The sequence below is a fragment of the Ambystoma mexicanum genome, chromosome 10 (genome assembly GCF_040938575.1).
Source record: "Ambystoma mexicanum isolate Mex_15411 chromosome 10, UKY_AmexF1_1, whole genome shotgun sequence".
Taxonomy (NCBI): Eukaryota; Metazoa; Chordata; class Amphibia; order Caudata; family Ambystomatidae; genus Ambystoma; species Ambystoma mexicanum.
The window spans coordinates 557,065,848-557,086,704 of record NC_090932.1 but is presented as its reverse complement, the minus strand read 5'-3'; the positions used below and the strand labels follow the sequence as shown (position 1 = coordinate 557,086,704).

Below are 20,857 nucleotides of genomic sequence, written 5' to 3'. Positions count from 1 at the left end.
AGGCACCCTCTTTGATTATATGCTTTTCAGTCAGTATCTCTTTCTTACCTTCAAATAATCTCTCCATAGTGTGATGACAAGCAGCTGATCTCGGCTGAATGGCATGACAAACAGCATTGTATATGGTGTTTTTCCTTCACATTGTGATTGATGTGATACATTATTAATACTTCTCATTACAAAAGAAAAGTGATCTACCCATTTATCCTTCAGGGCACTGACGTATGTCTGTCAGGACCTGTTTAAGAATCCCATTCACTCTTCCAAGATCGTATTGGCCTGGGGCTAAAAAGACAGGTTTCAGAATTGCAGGATACATACCCAGCGTGACAGGGCTTCCTTTGAAGCTTTGCCTGAACAGGCAGGACCATTGTCAACTTTGAGTGTTCTAGGTGCTTTGATAGCTAATAGATATGGTAAATCCTTTATGACTTCTTTACAGTCAGCTTTCCTCTGGGGAATGAACCAGGTGAATCTAGTACACAAGTCTTCTACAATCAACAAGTATTTGTTATACCACATTGTGGGAGCCCCTCTCCTTAGAACGAACACGGTTCAAGTTACCTGTTCTATTGGAGGTTTCACACTCAGGATGGTCTAACTACGTTTAAGGTTACTATACTTTAAGCAGAGGAGAAAGGTATCCATTTACATATCAGTATTTGTTGACCGCTACCAAGGAACCAATGTGATCCACTAACATTGCTTCAAATGGTATGGTTGCCTACCGTAGAGGAGATGTGTTTGGTTTACTGGTATGCTCCACAGTGGTTTGCATGCATATTGAGCAATTAGGATCTACTGCTTCACAACTTTTCTCAGCTCTGGCCACCAGTATCTGTCCATCAAAAGCTGAGTAGTTGCAAATATCCCAAGGGGAGCAGTAGCCATTCCTGCATGAGCAGAAGATATTAAACGTAATATCTCCTACTTGTTTGGAAGTGCCCTTTAAGGAGATCTTAATTTTTGGGGACATTGTGACTATTACTGTGTTGTCTTTCAGACAATAGGTTATGTGTTAGGGAATCATTCTGTGAAGTGGAGCATGTGAAAGCTGCTACCACCAATCTTGTTGTCTGTTGTCTAGCGGTAAATTCTGCTACTGCATTACCAGCATTACCAGCACTATGCACAGATTCTCTTTTGTGTACTTTAGTGTCTGCTACACTAGAGGATCTATCGCGTTGATGTTCCAAACCTCCTGCAAAGCTATTTAGGTACTATTTGTTTCCCTTAAAATGTTTAAAATCATTTCTTACCTACCATTGTAGGTCAAAGTTGTATCCCCTGACTATGCATTCTGAATCAAATTCAATAAGTGTGGGCATACTTGGAACACCTTGCTGGAGTGTCATTAGAATACCTTGTAACTCAGCTCTCCCAAGTGTTTTGTTTCAGTGTCTAAAAGTAGGCGGTAGGGTGGGCACCGCAATATTCAGAAATGTTCAAGTACTATCAGATTAATATTTTATATATACTAATTCTAATGAGAGCACACCTTGTAGCCTTGGCACCAGGTAATGAACAAAAGATTTGAAACATAGGAACGGAGAACCTTCCGATCCAGAGTGTGCTCACTCATGATACTCTTTCCAGAGTATGTTACTGCTTGTTGTATTTGATTAGTTCAAAGACAATGTTAGTTTTAATTTACTCCAAACGATTGAATGAAACAGAGTAAAGCGTGATATATATCATGATGGTGACACTCCAGTGTCTTAGTTTATTTCTTTAATTCCTGACTACTCAATGCCCAATTTTCTCATTGCCAATGCATTTCGGACTATGTCCATCGTCAGGGCTCTTGGGCACTGATTGTTAATCATCTATTATCAATATATCACAGTGTTCACATTAAACTGTTGCATGAATATTCACATCAAAGTCCAGACCATGATTATTTCAATATGTCCCATTGTACATATGCATAGTGCATCATTATCAGTAATATCAAGAAAGTTTTTGAAATTGCACGTACATGAAAATAGTAGTAGTCCATAAGAGGATTTGTAAAATATAAGTAAAAAACAAATTAGAAAAAATTGAATCATAACCTTTGCTTAACAGTGTTGTAGCTAAGTGAGAATCATAATCATGTCTTGTTCATACCTGTGATACTGTGTATTCACTGTACTGTATCACTGTCCAAAGTTAAATCCAAAAGAATAGTTAAGTAATTATATCTATTAAGCTTAACATCTCAATGCAAAACACATCAGTTGGTTGATAAAACATCTGTTGCCTTACCTAAGTGTAGATCAATATGGGTGTTCACTCTCTAAGAATTATAAAGTATCCTAATTAGTTATGCCATACTACCTCTAACTCCCTATAATTCCCATTCACTGTGATTGCTTACCTCCATGGTCTCCCATGAGCAGATACCGAGAGACAGCTCAAAGGAGCTGCCGGCTCGGATAGACGCTGTTAAGTAACACTGTACTCCGCACATGCGCGTTTAGATCCCGTGCCTATTCTAGGTTGCAATCTTTGGCACATACTCAAAAGTAATATCGTAGTTATTTTCAAATTCATCATACTACATGCACCTTTCTGATCTATCTCTGCTAATATTTTGTAAAAACCTGATTGTTCTCTTGATTACGAGTGTGAGATTCAAAAGCGCATGCGTGCAGAGTTAGTGCAATAGTAGGACACTTGTGCGCGGGCATGTATTTGCCTGATGCTAGTGTCTCTATTTAACCATCTTATGATGATGTTCGCTTTTTGGCATAGATATAATAAGAACATCTAAACAACATTTTTATAAAAAACATATGTTAGTCAGATTTCAGTTAACCTTGGCTGAATACCAGGGTACAATATGTTCTCACTGGAGTGAGGGCTCACTCCTTGGATTTGGCTACTGTGTGACTCGTCTCTCTCAGAACACATTGTCTGGGGTACTAATATATGTTGGTGCCTGTGCAAAATATTCTTACTGAACGTGCCTAATACAGTATGAAGCGGGTGTACATGACCAGGTAGTGGGATACACTGCCTTAGGTTCCACAGGTAAAAGCTGCCTAGCAAGGGTTTTTCCATGTGGGACATAGTCATGATACCCTGAGATTTGCTATTTCTCATTATACAACTATGACAGAAAATATTGTATGCTGTTTCTTGGTCTGTATAGGAAGAGCAAAATCTACAATTAGAACAAAACAGTATTCGCAAGGAAAATTAACATAACATTAAACATTCTGTGTGTCCACGTAAATCTCCATAGGTTACAAAAAACAAAGGAAATTAATCTCTTCATTTATCCCCCCTGGTCTGAGGGCATCCAAACGATCTATCCAATAAGATTCTTGTTGGTTCAACCGTTTACCAAGGTCTTCATGTACATCATGTTGTCTCACAACTTCCAGTACTTGTATTCTTATCTGGCTCATGTTGTGTTTCATCTGGTTCCAGTGTCTTGCCACTGCTGAGTTCACATTGTTTGTTCATATACAGGATCTATCTTCGTTCCAATGAACTTTCCCTGGTCTTTTGGATTGTCCCACGTAATAGATGCCACAGGGACATTTGATCCCGTATATGATATTGGGTGTATGACACATAGCATAACTCTTGAGTTTGATCTTTTCTCCCATACAGGGATGATTGACAGTTTCTCCTTTTGTTATGAAATTGCAATTGCTGCAGTGAAGGCATGGGTATGTTCCTTTCCTTCCGGTGACCTGTTTTTTCATCCCTGTTCTGGTTTTCACTAGTTTATCTCTCAGATTTGCACTCCTGCTGTAAGCAAATATCGGAATTTCTTTAAAAAGATGTTCCATCGTCGCATCATTTGTCAATGTACCCCAGTTCTTTTTAATTGCGGACTTGATTTTGTTGCTCTGTAATGAGTAGCAAGAAACATAAGCTATAGATGGCATAGATGTTTGTGTTGCTGTTGTTTCGTTCTGTGTGGCTATTAGCCGTTCTTTTGCTTCACTTATCTCTCCTGGTTTATATCCTCTCGCTGCAAATCTCTGACCCATGTTCGCAATTTCTCTCTCACATGTGGTAGGGTCACTCACTATATGCTTTACTCTCATCATTTGGCTGTAAGGATGATTTTTTATCAAACTCGGCTGGTGAAAGCTGAGACGATGCAATAAGTTGTTGCAGTCTGTTTCCTTGCTGTAAATGTTGGTTATATAGTTGCCATTTTGTACCTGAATCTGGACATCTAGAAAATGAATGTTTGTTCTAGACACTTTGTGTGTAAATTGTATCCATTGATCAATACTGTTCAGATAAGTAAAGAAGTTCTGTAACAATTCTTCTGTGCCGGTCCAGATCCCAAAGATGTCATCTATGAATCTAACCCACATCGAAATGTGTGCCTTCCATTCTATTTGGTCTAGAACATAGTCTTTTTCAAATTTATTCATGAACGTGTTTGCATATGGAGGGCCATTCATGCACCCATCGCTGTTCCTGATGTCTGGAGGAAGAATTTGTTCTTGTATTGGAAGTATGAGTTTTCGGAAATTAATTGGAGTAGTGTCAGTATAAATTATTTAATTGCTGTCAGGTCTCCTTCCTTTAGCAGAAGCCATTCGACGGCCTCCATCCCCAAATTGTGTGGAATAGGCGTGTATAGGCTTTTTACGTCTACTGTGAATAAGATAGAGTTTTCCGTGTATTTGATTCTCCTCAGTTGTTCCAAAAAATGAGTGGTATCTTTGATGTAGGTATCTGTCTTTTGGATGAGTGGTTGCAAGAACTGGTCAATGTATTGACCAAGTGGTTGTAACAGGCTATTTACACCTGACACAATGGGTCTCCCTGGTGGGTTTCTTGGGTGCTTATGTATCTTGGGTAAGGTGTAGAAATTCGGGATCCTTGGGTGTTTATTGGTAAGAAATGATTTGGTTTTGTTGTTGATCCAGCCTAATTCTTCTGCTCTATCCAGTACCATTTCAAGATTCTTAAGTATTTCTACTGTCGGGTCACCGTTCAATTCCGAGTATATGTTTGTGTCACTCAGCTAACTCATGCATTCATTATGGTAATCCATACTGTCCATAATCACAAGGGCACCTCTGCCGGGCGTATGGTGATGTTCTCATCTCCATATAGTTCTTTTAACATCTTAAATTCGTTTGGTTTTAGATTGCAATTTTTTGGGTGTTTAAATGAAATTTTCTTAAAGTCATTCAATACCTGTCTGTGAAAGATTTCAATAGATGGAACAATAATAGGTGGCATAAATGTACTCTTTTTTTCTGAATTCCTGAAGTTCATCTGGATCTATATCTAGATCTATATCATTCATTTAAAGTTCATTGAAGAAAACTTTAAGTTTTAATTTTCTGACCAATTTGAACAAGTTGATCTTTGTTTTAAATAATGTTGTACTGTGAGTCGGAACAAAACTGAGGCCTTTCTGAAGAAGGTTGGCTTCATTTGTAGAAAGTTGCCTTGATGAGATATTAATCACTAAGTTTTCTTCTGCCTTGCTCCCCTGGTTTCCACCCTTTGATTTCCCTTTGCCCCTTCTTGTTCTTTTCCTGCAGAGCCTCGGCCTAAAAAAAAGTTGTGCTGTGGTTGTAGGCTCCGTTGTTGAAGCTGTGTGTTCTCTCTGTGTTTCAGTGGGGGACTTTCTCTGGAAGAACTCTGTTTGTTTCTGGAGTTTTCTGAGTCCGTGATTGAGGTGTTGTCTGTACTTCCTTGGTGTGGTTTCTTCTGGAATGGAGTTGTACTATGAGAAATAGCAAATCTCAGGGTATAATGAATATGTCCCGCATGGAAAAACCCTTCCTAGGCAGCTTTTCCCTGTGGGACGTAAGGCAGTGTGTCCCACTGTCTGGTCATGTACACCTGCTTCATACTGTATTAGGCACGTTCAGCAAAAATATTTTGCACAGGCCCCAACATATATTAGTACCCCAGATAATGTGTTCTGAGAGAGACAAGTCACACAGTAGCCAAATCCAAGGAGTGACCTCTCACTCCAGTGAGAACATGTTGTACCCTGGTATTCAGCCAAGGTCAACTGAAATCTGACCAACATATGTTTTTTATAAAAATGTTGTTTAGATGTTCTTATTATATCTATGCCAAAAAGCGAACATCATCTAAAGATGGTAAAATAGAGACACTATCATCAGGCAAATACAGGCGCGCTCACAAGCGTCCTACTATTACACTAATGATGTGTTTTGCATTGAGATGATAAGCTTAATACATATAATTACTGAACTATCCTTTTGGATTTAACTTTGGACAGTGATAGTGATACAGTGCAGCGAATACACAGTATCACAGGTATGAACAAGACATGATTATGATTCTCACTTAGCTACAACACTGTATTGATTCGAATTGTTCTCATTTGTTTTTTACTTATCTTTTGCAAATCCTCTTATGGACTACTACTATGTTCGGGTACGTGCAATTTCAAAAACTTTCTTGATATTACTGATAATGGTGCACTATGCATATGTACAATGGGACATGGTGAAATAATCCTGGTCTGGACTTTGATGTGAATATTCATGCAACAGTTTATTATGGACACTGTGATATATTGATAATAGATTATTAAAAATCAGTGCCTAAGCACCCTGATGATGGACATAATCCGAAATGCATTGGCAATGAGAAAATTAGGCAGTGAGTTGTTTCGAATGAAAGAAATAAACTAAGACACTGGAATGTCACCATAATGATATATATAACGCATTACTCTGTTTCATTCAATCGTTTGGAGTAAATTTAAACTAACATTGTCTTTGAAATAATCAAATACAACAAGCAGTAACATACTCCGGAAGGAGTATCACGAAAAGCACACTCAGGAACGGAAGGTTCTCCATTCCTATGTTTCAAGTTTTTTGTTTCGGTGTCTAGGCATTCAAAGGCATTATTACGGTTGTCATTGCTATTAGCACCCTGCAGCCATTTTAACACTCATCTACCATTTCAGTAATAAAGTCTGCGCCTCCGCGGGCCTGACAGAATGAACAAGTAGCAGGGAAAACAGAGCAAGGTCACATAGAAATTTTGCAAATGAACTGACTACGGAGAATAGTTATTATGTGAAGGACGAATACAGAAGAGGAGTTGGAGTGCACTGCAGCTGCACGATAACGGGTCTGGGAATGCATGCAAGTAGAGGAGCACTTGTGATCTGCCTTTCGGCCGTGGGCAGAACGCAATTTGGAAGGGAGGAGGAGATGACTCATAAAAGAGAGGGCATCACGGAAAGGTAGTTGTTGGATGTTGAACCCCAGGTGTTGCAGTCTTGCTGATAGGGAGGACGCTCCGCTTCAGACCCCATGGACCATAGCTATCTCTTCGCCTACCTGCTGAAGGACTAAGCAGTGTTATTTGGTGGCCAAGATGAAGTTTTCCTCTGCTATATGGCTCACGGTGATGACATTTATATTCTGGTCTATCTATCTATGTATACATGTTTGTATGTATTAGTGTTTTATTTGTTTATTATCAGTTGTTTGATACTAATAAATGGTCTATAATGAGTCACTTTTTTTATAACCTTATATGGTGTGTGTGTGTCTTCTGCTAGTCTGAGTCCAATTATTAGTTATTGCGAGAAGGAGCTGGGGAGACGTAATTGTTGGTGTTCTTAACTTATAGCCAAATAGACGCAATACACATGGGGAGCCAGCCAATCAGGAGGCTAGGAATGCAGCCTGATACTGCCAATCTAGCCCGCATTCCAAGCCGCCTGATGACTGGGTCCCCTGCCCGCCATCTTTCCCCCACCCTCCGGACTCTTCATTTCAAATCCCCCATTCCCACTAACATCATTGCAGGTGGCGTCGAGTGCCGCCACCGCAGATGCTGCTCCTTCCACTCCACTCCACTCCACCCCACTCTGTGAGGCTGCCATGGAAATGGAAGAGAGTCTCCATAAGGAGCCCTGCCTTCCCAATCCATAGAGGCCGTCTTGGTCCAGTATTTCCTTTCCGTGAATGGAACACCGCGACGCGACCTGTTCACAAAACGAAAATACTTTAAATTAGCCCTTTTCAATCCTGTGAAAAGAGGGTGCTAATAGTGGTAAATCCCCGTTGCATGGGCAGTACCGGGTGGTATCGTTACAGGGCCCTTTTTAAACGCCCTCGCTACGCTCAGCCTTTAACCCAGGCCCCAGGCCGATACTACCCATACAGCCGTGGAACGGGAAGTTAATGCTTAATTAACATAGGTACATGCAGCGAGAAAGCAGATCTTGTCCCAAAGGCTGGAATTGCTGAGCAATCAGAAAAAAAAACTTCAGAAAACATCCGGAGTGGAATAGTTAGTCCCACTACTTCTGATTCTGTTTGTAAGGACCACTCAGTATCACACATTTGCTTCTACTCTGGTTTGTAATTGTTCTGCACATCAGGTGCAGCCTGAGTAGCAGCCCATTAAATCCATCTAGTTGTGAAAACAAAGAAATTGATATGAGGCCGGGAAGCCCAAAGGAAACACACCAACACAGGTTACAAAGGACATACAAAGTGCTTTATTTAAAAGCTACAACAGTTACCAAAAAGTCAATTGACAAACGGATAGCTATTCGGCTCTCAGAGTAACGTAACGAACTTCAACGAAGGTTCGATGCATTAGTAGAGAGACCGTACATTGGAATACTTGGGCTTTTTATATTCTTTATCCAGCCCTGGCCAACCCCCTCGCGGGTTAACCATTCTTGGGACCAGGCCTAGGGTTCCTTGCCAGGTCAATCCCATAATGTATGCATTTTGATCAGTTCCGCTGATACAGTTGTTCATTTACACATAGGTCAGGGATAGGACAAGGTCTCAGTTCGCGACCCCGACAAGTGGCCTGCAGGCATATTACTTATTCATGTGTGCGGAGGTCACAACGGCCAGAATCTCACTCAGAATGTCATTCGGCCTCCATTTTGATGTTCAGGGTGACTTCCACATTACAAGAGAACCTAAAATGGCGGCTAAATCCAAGATGGTGACTTACACAATTTTTCGTTAAGGTCAAGACCTTGTCGCGGAGTCTTTTGACATGATATTTTAGACAACTTGGCGTAGGCCAACACACATTCAAATACTGCGATAGGAGGCATAATATCTTTTCAATTCCAACATAGTGTGTTGTTCTTTAGCACTCAAGATGCCTGAGTGTGTTGCTATTTCCAGCTAAACTAGTGAAGTATTCAGGAGTATAGTTTTATTGACTGCTAAAGCTGCTCCATTATGTACTTTATAGCCGGCACTGCTGTTTAAATCTTTCCATCTGGAAGGAACGTTTGTTCAGGTGTCGTGTGAACCATGGGCTAATGCTTTGGTCTCACCAGAATTACAAACTGTGCATGTTAAAGCATTTTGACCATGAAGTAATGTTACTTCTAAATTATTCCTGTGTTGAAGAGAAGTGCTTTGACTTATTTGATAGTAAATGCATTGTAGAATTGGTGCGTACTCTGGTTTCCAATACGATGGATGAAACTCAGTTTCACTAATGCATTAACTTGTTTTACCAATGTTGCGTAAGGTATGTATGTATGTACGTACGTAGTTTAGTAAACTCAGTAAGGCTTTATGCCATCTGTGCGTCAAGGATCCTGGGAGTGTGCAGATTTTTCTAGAACTTGTAAGGTGAGCGCCCTACCATCATCTGTCAAGGAAATGGCCAAAAGTGAAACCGCTCTTCGTGCATTTTTTAAGTCTTTTTTAAATTAAATACCCTTCTAGGCCAATTTATTTATGATTAAATCCATGTTTTATTGATGGGTGTTAAATTTAAATATTCAACTGTACAATAGACTTCATCTACATATTGATAACATTTTTGATTGCCTACTAGAAGGCTCTGCATTTTACTTAAGAATACCCCTGGGCTGTTTTTGTAGCTCTGATTAATTCTTTTGAAACAGTAGTGCTTCCCTTGGAAAGTGAATGCAGTATATTTGAACCTCTCTCGGTCTAAGGGTTGTGTGAAGAACCCTTGCATCTCCAGCTGTTACTGAGCAGTCCAGAACTGTGCAAATATGTTTCCGTAGTCTGTTCATTTATAATCAATATCTGTGTCGTGCATCTGTTTCTTGTACTGGTGTCCTGCCTAAAACAAGTAATCACAAAGCCAAACATTTTGCCTTGTATATAGGTATTAGACATACATTTGCCAGGCAATAATATCATATGCCCAGGTACTTGCACCAGCTTCTAGCGGTTCCCATCTCATGGCCAGGTGGTACTGTTATGGGAGTGCTTGACAAATGCCTAGTCCATGCCTACTCAAAAGCCCAAGCTGTTGGCTTTGCGAATGTGTGTTGGTTTCAGGAAGTGAATGTGTATATGCCCAGATGTGGGTGCCTTGCTTGCTATGTCAATCATCACTGTGGTAATCCAACAAGGTCCTGCGTGCATATGTCAAGGCTAGGATGACAAGTATGGCCCAGTTTCAAATCTTCTTCTCATGCATACTTACAAGTGGTATTCTGACCATAATAAAATGTATCTTTGTCTGTGTGGAAGCCTAGCCTGCCCTGATAGAATGCTTCATGATTCAAACTGATAAGTACTGATTTGATAACCTCATACTGTTTGAGTAACTATTAACAGAGTTTGAATGCAAACAGACCCATGATGTTTATTGTCAGACGTGTTTAGAAGGTATTATGTGCTGGGAGCTGGGTGTTTAGTCAGTGTCGCAAATGAAAGTTTACTGTGGGATCGCACCATGATAGAGGAGCAGAGAGCGAGATTGGAGGATTGTTCCAACCCCCAATAAACATTTGCCTATCAGAAGATTAATCATGAATATCTAGAAAATAACACAAAAGATGAGTGTTTCCAATAATGTTGCTGGTAAAGTATAAAATGGGCACATCATTTAAACCTAAAAAGCAGAATTTAATTATCACCTTCAGTGTGCAATCAGAGATGTACTTAACAATCAAAACAGGGACAAATGCCTAAGATGGCCTTGCTGCTCTGCCTCTCTCCCCTCGAAGACAAACAGCCAGAGCTGCACAGGCCCTCTCAGTGAGGTCTTATCGTTTTAATGTGCAATTGCAGCAGATTATTTACAACAGGAAGTGATTCGAGATGGGAAAAGGTCACTTACTTTACAAGTTACCATTTCTGTGGCAATTCTTTCTTAAATTATATCACATTTTAATAAGCTATTTAAGTGTGATTGTTGGCTGATTAGAAATTATGGCGTACAGAATAAGCTGTGTGAAACCATGAGCTTGACATGCATTTCAGTAAACTTTATGTCTGTATGATATTCTTTTGTAAATCCTCTTTAACTTGCATGCTGGAACTTCTAGTCTTCCATTCAGGATGGATAAAATAAAGCTACAATCATAGGGGGTCGTTTTTCAAGTCAAGCGTAGTGGAAAAAGTGATGCTTAAAGTGGAGCATGATTTTGTATGATTTGGCAGGCGATATTGGAGAGGATAGCTGATTTAACACATTTGCCCCTTCCAATTCTGATTGGTTTTCCACCAGCATGTATTTTCATGCTGGTGGACATCATTGGATTCCCATGAAAACTGCCTGACCTATACACCTGGCAAAAGCTGGCAGTTTCCAAAGGAATTCATTGTAGATGGCTCCTACAATTGTTAATTGTGGAAGGGATTTACACTTTTCCCGATTTGCAATGGAAAAATTAAGCACACAGGTGATTTTGCCTGTATTTTACTATTTACTTTTCCAGTACTTGGTGGAAACAATTCAAATTGCATGGGGGGCCCTTTTGCAACCATGTGCAAACAGGAGTGGTCCCTCCCCTCCGTCCAATTCAGGATTGAAAACGAAATGACCCCCTTAACTCTTTCATCAACACGTTTCAACATTGATGTGTACATTGTCAGGTTGATTTATCAAGTCGCTTGTGCATTTTTAAAGTAATATGTACACAAATAAGTATTGTTTTATGTATTCAAAACCATACTTCAACACATAGGGCCTCATTACGGCCATGGCGGTCCCGTAATGAAGGGTTCCGGTACGGGACTGGCACCCTTCATTACGGGATGCCCTATTACGAGTTTCCCTTGCGGGACTCGGTAAGGACGCCTGGTAAAACCAGGCGTCCTTACCGGGTCCTGCAAGGGGACCAAGGAGCTAATAATGGGCCCGTTATTAACTCCCTCCCCATTCCCATTGAGCCCTATGGGGGCATGAATGGGGATGGGTTTTTCCAATGAGGACTTACCGGGTCCTCCATGGTTGGAATAGCCCGGTAAATCCTCATTGGAGGAACCCGGTACTGGAACCCGGTATGGAGGCAGCCATGCCCTTATTAAGGGCATGGCTGCCTCCATAATCGTAATGCCTCATTCCGAGTAGGAAGGTAAGGGATACAGGGTACTGGTAAGGAGACCGGTGCCGGTAATCCCTTACCACCCTACTACGAGGTCCCTTAGCGGGTCCCTCCTTTAACGCCTGGTCTGACCTGGCTTTGTGGAAGGGACCCGTTAAGGGACCAGGGCGCAAATAACGGGCTTGACATACGCCAGCCCGTTATTTGCACCCTCCCCATTCCCATTGAGCACTATGTGGGCTCAAATGGGAATGGGGGAATGGTTTGGTGAATGGGGACTTACCTGTCCCGCCACGTTATTGGTGGCAGTCATGGCACAAATAGCGCCATGACTACCACCAAACTCGGAATGAGGGCCAATGTTGTGCTGCAAAATGTAATTTTGTAAGAAATCAAAAGTCCTATTCCTTGCTTCAGTTTTCTGGAGGGAGTTCTGTGTTTCACAAAAAGATAGCGGGACCACACACACCACCTCCTTGGTTACAGGGAGTATCCAGTGTTCAGGGAGGCATTGTTGAGCAAACAACATCATTTGTTGCTCGGTCATCATAGAGGAGGAGAAGACATCATCCTCCTAGATTCTCTGAGCCAAGTCAAGAAAGCATGGTGGGGGAAAATGGGCGTAGCCGTAGTTGGGAATGGTGGTCAAAGGGAGCTCATGGAAGGTGACTGAGGGTGAAAGGTGAAGGATGAGTGCATATAATAGAAAGGGAAGGAAAGATGGGAAAGGAAAGGAAGATAGGTAAATTGATGTTGCCACACTATTTTGCTTGCTTCTCCTTCTCTCTGTACTGTTTTATAACTCATGTATAGCATTTAAAGAAAAAGATACATAACATTTGTTCATAGGGCAGGATTGAATGGAGGATAGCACAGGGGCAACATGCTGGTCTTGGAAGCAAGACCACGCAGAGCAACAGAGGTTTGAATCCCGCACTTAGAAACTGAACTCAGGTATTAAGCGTGTTATAAAAAAACAAATAAATAAATATATAAATGATTAATTGTGATTAACCTCTTAGGCTGTTGTTCAGGGGTCTGCAGTATACAATTGTTAATTTGTCATGCTTTGACAATAGCTTTCCTTAAGGAGAATGGAGGATAGCTGAAGTGAGTAGCGAATGGAAAGTCAAAGTAGTGTGGGAGTTTATGGAAGGGAACGAAGGAGTGGATGGAAGAGGAGAGAAGAACACTTTGGAAAGGGTACTGGAAAGCATGTGATTTTGGAAGGGATCCACGGATGGAGGGGGAGAGATTAACCACTTGAATAAATTGAGTGATCCTGGGGAAATCACTTTGTCAGCAAACCCACTTGAAAGCATGGAAAAGGTGTCTCACTTTTGACAGCCATTAACTACTCCCACCCTAAGCTCTACCCCCATACCCAGCCTACCCAGGGCCCTCTGTCAGTCTTTCCCAGCCTTAATGTAGCCACTGAGTGCAATCCTAACAAGCATCCTGATCACACATTCAAGTAGTCTTAGGGGCATGTGTCTCGCCCCTGGTCCTAACAACCTGGGTTTTAATCCAGGCTGCTTAAAGCAGTCCAACACACTAAACCAATTGAAGGGTGTGAATGGCTTGTTCCAGATCTCGGAAGACATGTCATGGATCTGGGAAATCTGGCTGCCCCTACACCCACACCCAATGGGAATTGGGCCCCCCTGATCACAAGCAGGGCCCACCAAGATGAAAATTCCTGGAGTAACATGTAACATGTTTTTAATGTAACTTCCCATGATATCTTTGAATATTAAAGACTCATTCTATGATCTCATTTTCAGTAATATCACTAATGTCATTAATTATGGTAATAAGGGAGCATGACACATCCTTGCCACCGAGGCCCCCGCAAAACCTAGGGCCTGCCCTGACTGCACTCAGGGGCCAATGTCAAAACCCTCATTGGTCAATCTTGCTGGGAAGGCAATGCCAACATTCTCACGTTGTCTCTTTTATGGCTCTAGGTCTGCCCCTATTCTGGACAGCTGCGGCTTGTAGGGGGTTCGGCCTCCATGACGTGGTACGGCTAATGTGTGCTAACCCAGCAAAGCTGTGTCGATTGGAGGAACGCAAGGGAGCGCTGCGGCCTGGATGGGATGCAGACATGGTCATTTGGGATCCTGACAAAGAGTTTGAGGTTAGTTGGGATTTGGTTGCTCACATTCAAGGCCCTTAAAACTGACCACAAACATGAAAGACGTATGTCATGGGGTTGGTTCTGCAGTGCATTTTGAGGGTGGTGGGTTAACCACAGACAGCCTTCATGGGTGTCAGGTGCTAATTGTAAAAACATTTACAAATAAAAATAGATGGGAGTACGTTTTTGACTTGTGCAGAGAAAATGAGATTCTGCGCATTGTTTCCTGTGCAATTTGTTTTTTCGCATGGAGCAATCAAAATACATTAAATGTTTTAATGTGAGCAATGGATTTTTTCAGATACAAATTAAGTGCTGCAATTTGCTTCTTGACTTGATGTCATTTTCTATTTCAGGTTCAGGAACACATGATTCATCACAAACACAAGGTAGAGTTATTAATATTTTGGCTGATGTAATGCATTATCTCTCATTCTTTTGAAATCTAAAACTCCTGCATTCCATTTGATTCTCCCCATTTCTTATTCCAACTTTGTCAGAACGTAAAATACTAGTTTGTGAGGCACACTTGACTATTGCATTCCCAGTGGTAGAAGAACTTAAACAATGGAACAACTTTTCCCAAAAGGATTGCAGGGGGACAATACCTGAGCTGGGTGCACTTCTGCAGAGATTGAGGTTGGTAGATGCATAGATGCCATACAAGTAAGCATGATTGATGTAAATGCAACAGTAGGAGGCAATGAAGGGGACGAGGATAGAGCAGAAGAGACATGAGTGAAGAGGGGAGTGACCGTCTATGTCAAATGTAGCTCGGAGTTTTGCTAGGATGACAACAGACGACTGCCTTTTGGAATCTAAATCTTTATTTCCTTTTCAATAGACTCACATATTACAAAAAATTGTGCAAGTACCATAGATAAAAGTGGGCTACAACCCTAAAACCGAAGATGTCCCCCATAACAAATAGATCAACAAGACAAACCATATCGAAAAATCATCTCAGCAGTTCATCATTATCCAAGAAAGATTACTGAGAACCCAGACCTGATCTAAGAGTGGGAGTCTGACCTTCCATGTACAACCAACGTTTCAAAGAAATAGAACTATACCAGATATCTAAATGCCTTAGCTAGCTGGTAGATGTACTAACAGAAGGCCATTCTCTTGTGACAACAAACGTCACGATTATGATTAGGCTAACATCACTCTGTCTACCATGGTATTAGCTTTCTGTGCCACCCCAGAACCACGCCAACTGGTGAAAGTTCGACTTTGAATTGTTCGTATTTCAGTAAATATGTTATCCAAAAAACATGTTTTGACAGTTCAGTTGAAGAGTATATGGGTAAGCATATATTGTTGCATTGACAAATGAGACATCAGCCTTTATCCTGACCTCTCCCCTGAGTTTCTTTGGACTGGTTTACAGATCCAAACGGGCATTATAACGCTAGACTTTCAGTTTGGCCAGAGACAAATTTAGTGGGTACATTTAAGGGATGCTATAGTGACCAAGACACCAATGTATGTGTTCCATACGGTGGAGTAATTGCTGGCTTTTTTCTTTTTAAAACAAGACAAGTTCTATCACCTTGTATTTTGTTAAAGAGCCATGAGATGCGAATTTCGACTGATGGTATTAATCATGATATATGTCTATTATATGACAAGGACATCTCAAGGGTGATATATTTCAAAAGATTATTGAATATTCTATGATATTTAAAGAATTAGTAGACTGGAATTTTATAATGATTTAGAATTTTTACAAAGGTTTTAATTTTGAAACTTGTGGCAATGGGCCTCATTATGAGTACGGCGGTGTGAGGAAAACGTTGGTTATGCAGTGGTAACATTGTTACCACTGCATTACTGCCATATTACTGCACCGCCATGACTTCAACTTTGATGGTAAGGTGCAGGATTTAGCTCAACCTTTCCGCTAAAAATCAGCAAAATCTGTTGAATTACCACCAGTGGAATTATTGTTGGTGGTACTTTTGCCGAAATCCTAATGGTGTACTACAGACTACACGAAATGCGGGTTTAGCCGCCTACCACCACTTGTAATCCCATGGAAAATCTGAAAGACCAAGTAGCAGTCATGGTAAATGCATTTGGCGATATTTTTGCAGATGTACCACCGAAATACCGCCAAACCTGTAATGAGGCCAATGTCTCCTATTCCTCTTGTTCCCTTCACCAAAAAAAAAATGGCAATTTGGTACTGCCCAAAGACAGTTAAGTATGTAAAGAAAATTTGAGAATGTCCATGACAGAGTAGCTCTCCTGCTAGACATACATGAGAGTATTCAATGACTTAACGCCTGCCTTTTTTTAAAAACGCAAGCGTTCCAGTAGTGTAAGAGGTATTAAGAGTAATACTTGGATTCAATAAGTACATGAACAATTGGTGTCTAAAAACAGTTTTATTAGAAACATTCATCTGACTAGGGGTATGACAAATGTGAGAAAGCCACTGATAGTATGGTGTATACAAAAAACAAAACATTCTTTGGGAAAGTGATTTACATTGAAAAACAATTGTTTTGTTGAAACAATGCATGTCTGAAGCAGGTTCAACAGTTCCATGCTCAGATGTCTGGTCTGGACTTCATCAATGTGATTGAATTGGCTTGCTTGAGTATAATGAACAAGCGACACAATCTACACAACTTCATCTGCCTAGTCTTCATGCCTAGAGTGTTTACTTTTCTGCAACATGCACAGCTAAGAAGGAAGCCTGTATGTTTTGCTAAAATCCCATGTACATCTGTAGAAATGGATGCTGAGCTACCTTCAGTTATAAATCACATTGAAAATATTGATAACGTGGACGCCTTGTGGGACATTACATTATTTTTGTTAATCCAAATTCAATACGCAAATACCTCTTTTAATTAACATCCTTCCATGTTATATGTGCCCAGATTTCAAAACAATAATCACATTTTATATTAACAGTTTCAAACATCTCTGACAATTAAATTAGCTTAGTGACCTCCACTCCCGCCACTGCCACACCAGAGAGGAACAACATGTGGTGGGTTGGGGAATCGGACGATGAGGAGAGGAATGAATAAGCAGTGAGGAAGGGTGAATGTACATAAGTAATGATCAACATCAAGCACAACGTCATCAAACGTCAAACTTTAAACTAGGGGAAATAAACAATTCAGTAGGGCAACATCTATTAAAACAACAATGGAAGAAACATAAAATGTGGAACCTCCAACTCTAAAGGCAGCAAAGTACAACAAGAGGCACCACCAGTACAATACAAGATAATAGCCCTTCCTCAAATGTTCATATCTTTCCTAAATCCATCCAGTGTGAGAAACCTGACGGTATTCTCCCACCTACTCTCTCAGGATCTTCCATTCAGGTAGCCAGGGAAGGGCCATCGTTTTTTTAATCCCAGTCCTCAGGATGGAAAAGCGAGGGAGTATCGCCAGAGCGGAAGGACATGAGAGATAGGGAGGAGGATACCCAAGGGTGTGGCATGGTATTCCCCCATTCCCAATAATACCCCAACCCACTCTCACTCAGCCATCATGTTTTTTTTTCAATGTCACCCCATCTCACCATTTCCAACAAATACAGCTACACTAACGCTCGTTTGGGTCTTATGATACAAGCTGTCAAGGCATCAGGTAATTTGAGCACCTAGTGCTTTCTCCGTAATTGCAAAGCCTTAATTACATCAAAGCGCAACTTTGTTGTCCCAGCTACCGCATCCCGGCCTTGCTTGAGACCCCTACCCCATCCCAAACTTCTTCCTCTCCTTCCTCTACTCTGCCTGCCTCCCAACCCTCCCACACCCTGATTGGCCCTGGGGCCGTGCCGGGGTCTGCTAGGTTAGTGTTGTGAACAGCTACACTAATGCTTGTTTCAGTCTTCTGACACAAGCTGTCAAGGCATCAGGTAATTTAGGCACCTAGTGCTTTCCTGTAATTGCAAATCCTTAATTACATCAAGGCCCAATTTCGTTTTCCAAGCTACCGTATCGCGCCCTTGCTTAAGAGCCCTCCCCAGCCCAACCCTCTTCCTCTCCTCCCTCTCCCTTGTCCGCCTCCCAGCCCTCCCTGCACACTGATTGGCCCTGGGGCCTGTGCCAGGGTCTGCCAGGCTAGTGTTGTAACAGCTACACTAACGCTTGTTTCGGTCTTTTGCCATGAGCTGTCAAGGCATCAGGTAATTTTATCACCCAGTGCTTTCCGGTGATTTGCAAAGCCTTAATTACATCGAGGCCCAACTTTGTTGTCCCAGCTACCACATCGCAGCCTTACTTGAGCCCCCTACCCAGCCCAACCCTCTTTCTCGCCCCATCTCCCATGCCCTCCTCCCAGCCCTCCCCATGTCCTGATTGGTCCTGGCCCTTACTGGGGTCTGCTAGGTTAGTGTTGTAACAGCTACACTAACGCTCGTTTCAGTCTTCTGACATGAGCTGTCAAGGCATCAGGTAGTTTTAGCACTGTGAGAAACCAAAGGTTGTCTCACCCACCAGTCCCTGTGGATCTCTCGCTCAGGTGGCCTCGGCATAGCCATTGCCTTTGGATCCAGACCCTGGGGGTGGAAGAGTGTGGGAGGATCACCTGGGAGAGGGATCTTCAGGGAGTGGGGGTTTAGGCAACCGATGGTGAAAGGCGGTATTCCTCCCTTTCCCACACCCATGACCCATCCTATTTTATAGAATTCTCCAATGTTTCAACCCCACCCCCTTCTGCACAAAGACTGGGCCGAGGAAGAGGGTGACTGAGAGTAAAGAGGCTATTCCTTACATATCTCATTGGACATGTCCCGCTAACTGGGTCAGGCAGTCCCTGCACTTGACATTAATCACATACATCTGATACTCATTAGCTCTCCCCACACGGATAAAAGGAGGAACATAGCGACACACCCCGAGCAAGGTGGAACGCGAGAAGGAGCAGAACCTCCGAGGCAAAGGCGAACTTACTGGAGCAGAGCGATCGACAGAGGAATGAGAGCAAAGGGTAGAGAAACTCAGGAGATCCCTGCAAGAGGTTGTTGACTCCGAAGAGCCATGAAAGATACACAGAGAAGGCCAAATCCCAGACAAGGAAATTGCATTGTGTTTCAAGGGCGCCAGTGACCCTCCCGGGTGAACGACAGAGTTGGCGAGGTGAGGCCAAGCCTGTGGTATTAACCTTGACTCGTGAATTAAAATCGCAAAGACAAGGAAGGAATGCACACAGCCAGTGAGTTTGTGAGCGACATGAAAGGCCAGTGTGTGTTAAGGAACGATTGAAGTTGCAACAGTATATCTCACAATTGAAGGCTGCCCGCATGTGGATGAGTCGAGAAGGAAGGCAGACCTGTGGTGAACTTTAAATTACCGATAACTGTGAAGCTAGTGATACACAGTAGCGGAGTGGTCCTGCGAAATGAAGTAGCCTACTCAAAGGTCACCGTGAAAGGTGAAATATTTTGTTATAATGCGACAAAGTGAATTAACTCTAAAATATATAATGATCGAAATTAACTCCAGCAAAAGTGGAAATGTAAAGGTGAATGTTGAACTTTTGTTCTTATGACACTGAACTACCTAGACCAAGAGACACTGGGGCAAATAATATAATAGTCTGAGCTGAAGGGAAAGTCGAAGTAGTCCTGTGGAGGTCTATAATAAAAACCATGCACATTCAAAATTCTCCGACCTCAGGAAAAGATCCGAACCCGACTGAGGGAGACCGGAATTGTGATAAGCTTGGGGAAGGGATCCCCAAAAGAATGTGAATTAAGCAGTTCGAAGGGACCCCCTTCAACTGCTGTGATTGCGAGGTCCGAGCCTGACTGCGGGAGATCTACGTTGAATCAGGTACTTTTTGGTTGACACGTCTCAGCCCGACCGAGGGAGAAATATGTGAACTTTTTGCTTTGAGAGGTCTGAGCCCGAATGAGTGTTAGGCAGAATCATGTGCAGTACCCTTTGGGAACGCCACACACAATTAAGACTACAAGTGTAAGTACAATTTCACCTTTCATACAAGCCTATACTACACAGTAAAGTGGTAGCGATGGCTGAGCAGCCAGACTTATCTCAAGAGTAAAGTGAGCAGTACAAGAGATTACACAAAGGACAGCAATTACTATGGTTCAAACAAACACTGATGCAAGGTTTCTGAGTAAAAGAATATACATTTATTTACACCATCATTTATAAAACTGATCACTACCATAAAGCAGCAGAAAATCACAGTCTTAATATACTACAACAGCACCCAATCAATTCTGGACAAGTTAAGTTCAAAATGAAGTGTGAGCAAATTGGCACTCCAGCAATTTAAAAGGGAGAAAAGACAAGGTTATCCAAAATCAATAACACCAACAAGTTATAGGCAGGGCAATCGAGAAAAAGGTACTACAACTATGATTCAAGTCAATAGGTCTGGGCCAAAGTTAATGGTTCAGAGTCTTTGCAGAGGATCACACAGTTCAAAGTAGTTCACGTTTAAGTCTTT

The 20,857-nt window shown here is 41.8% G+C and overlaps 1 protein-coding gene across 1 annotated transcript in view; it reads left to right on the top strand.

Moving 5' to 3' along the window:
• LOC138491567 (allantoinase, mitochondrial-like) overlaps positions 1 to 20,857 on the top strand; it is a 2,117,278-nt gene that overhangs the window by 2,041,245 nt on the left and 55,176 nt on the right. Inside the window, exons 10-11 of the mRNA XM_069618137.1 lie at positions 14,236 to 14,408; positions 14,765 to 14,797. Coding sequence (XP_069474238.1) covers positions 14,236 to 14,408; positions 14,765 to 14,797 — 206 coding nt within the window. The remainder of the gene's footprint in view (positions 1 to 14,235; positions 14,409 to 14,764; positions 14,798 to 20,857) is intronic.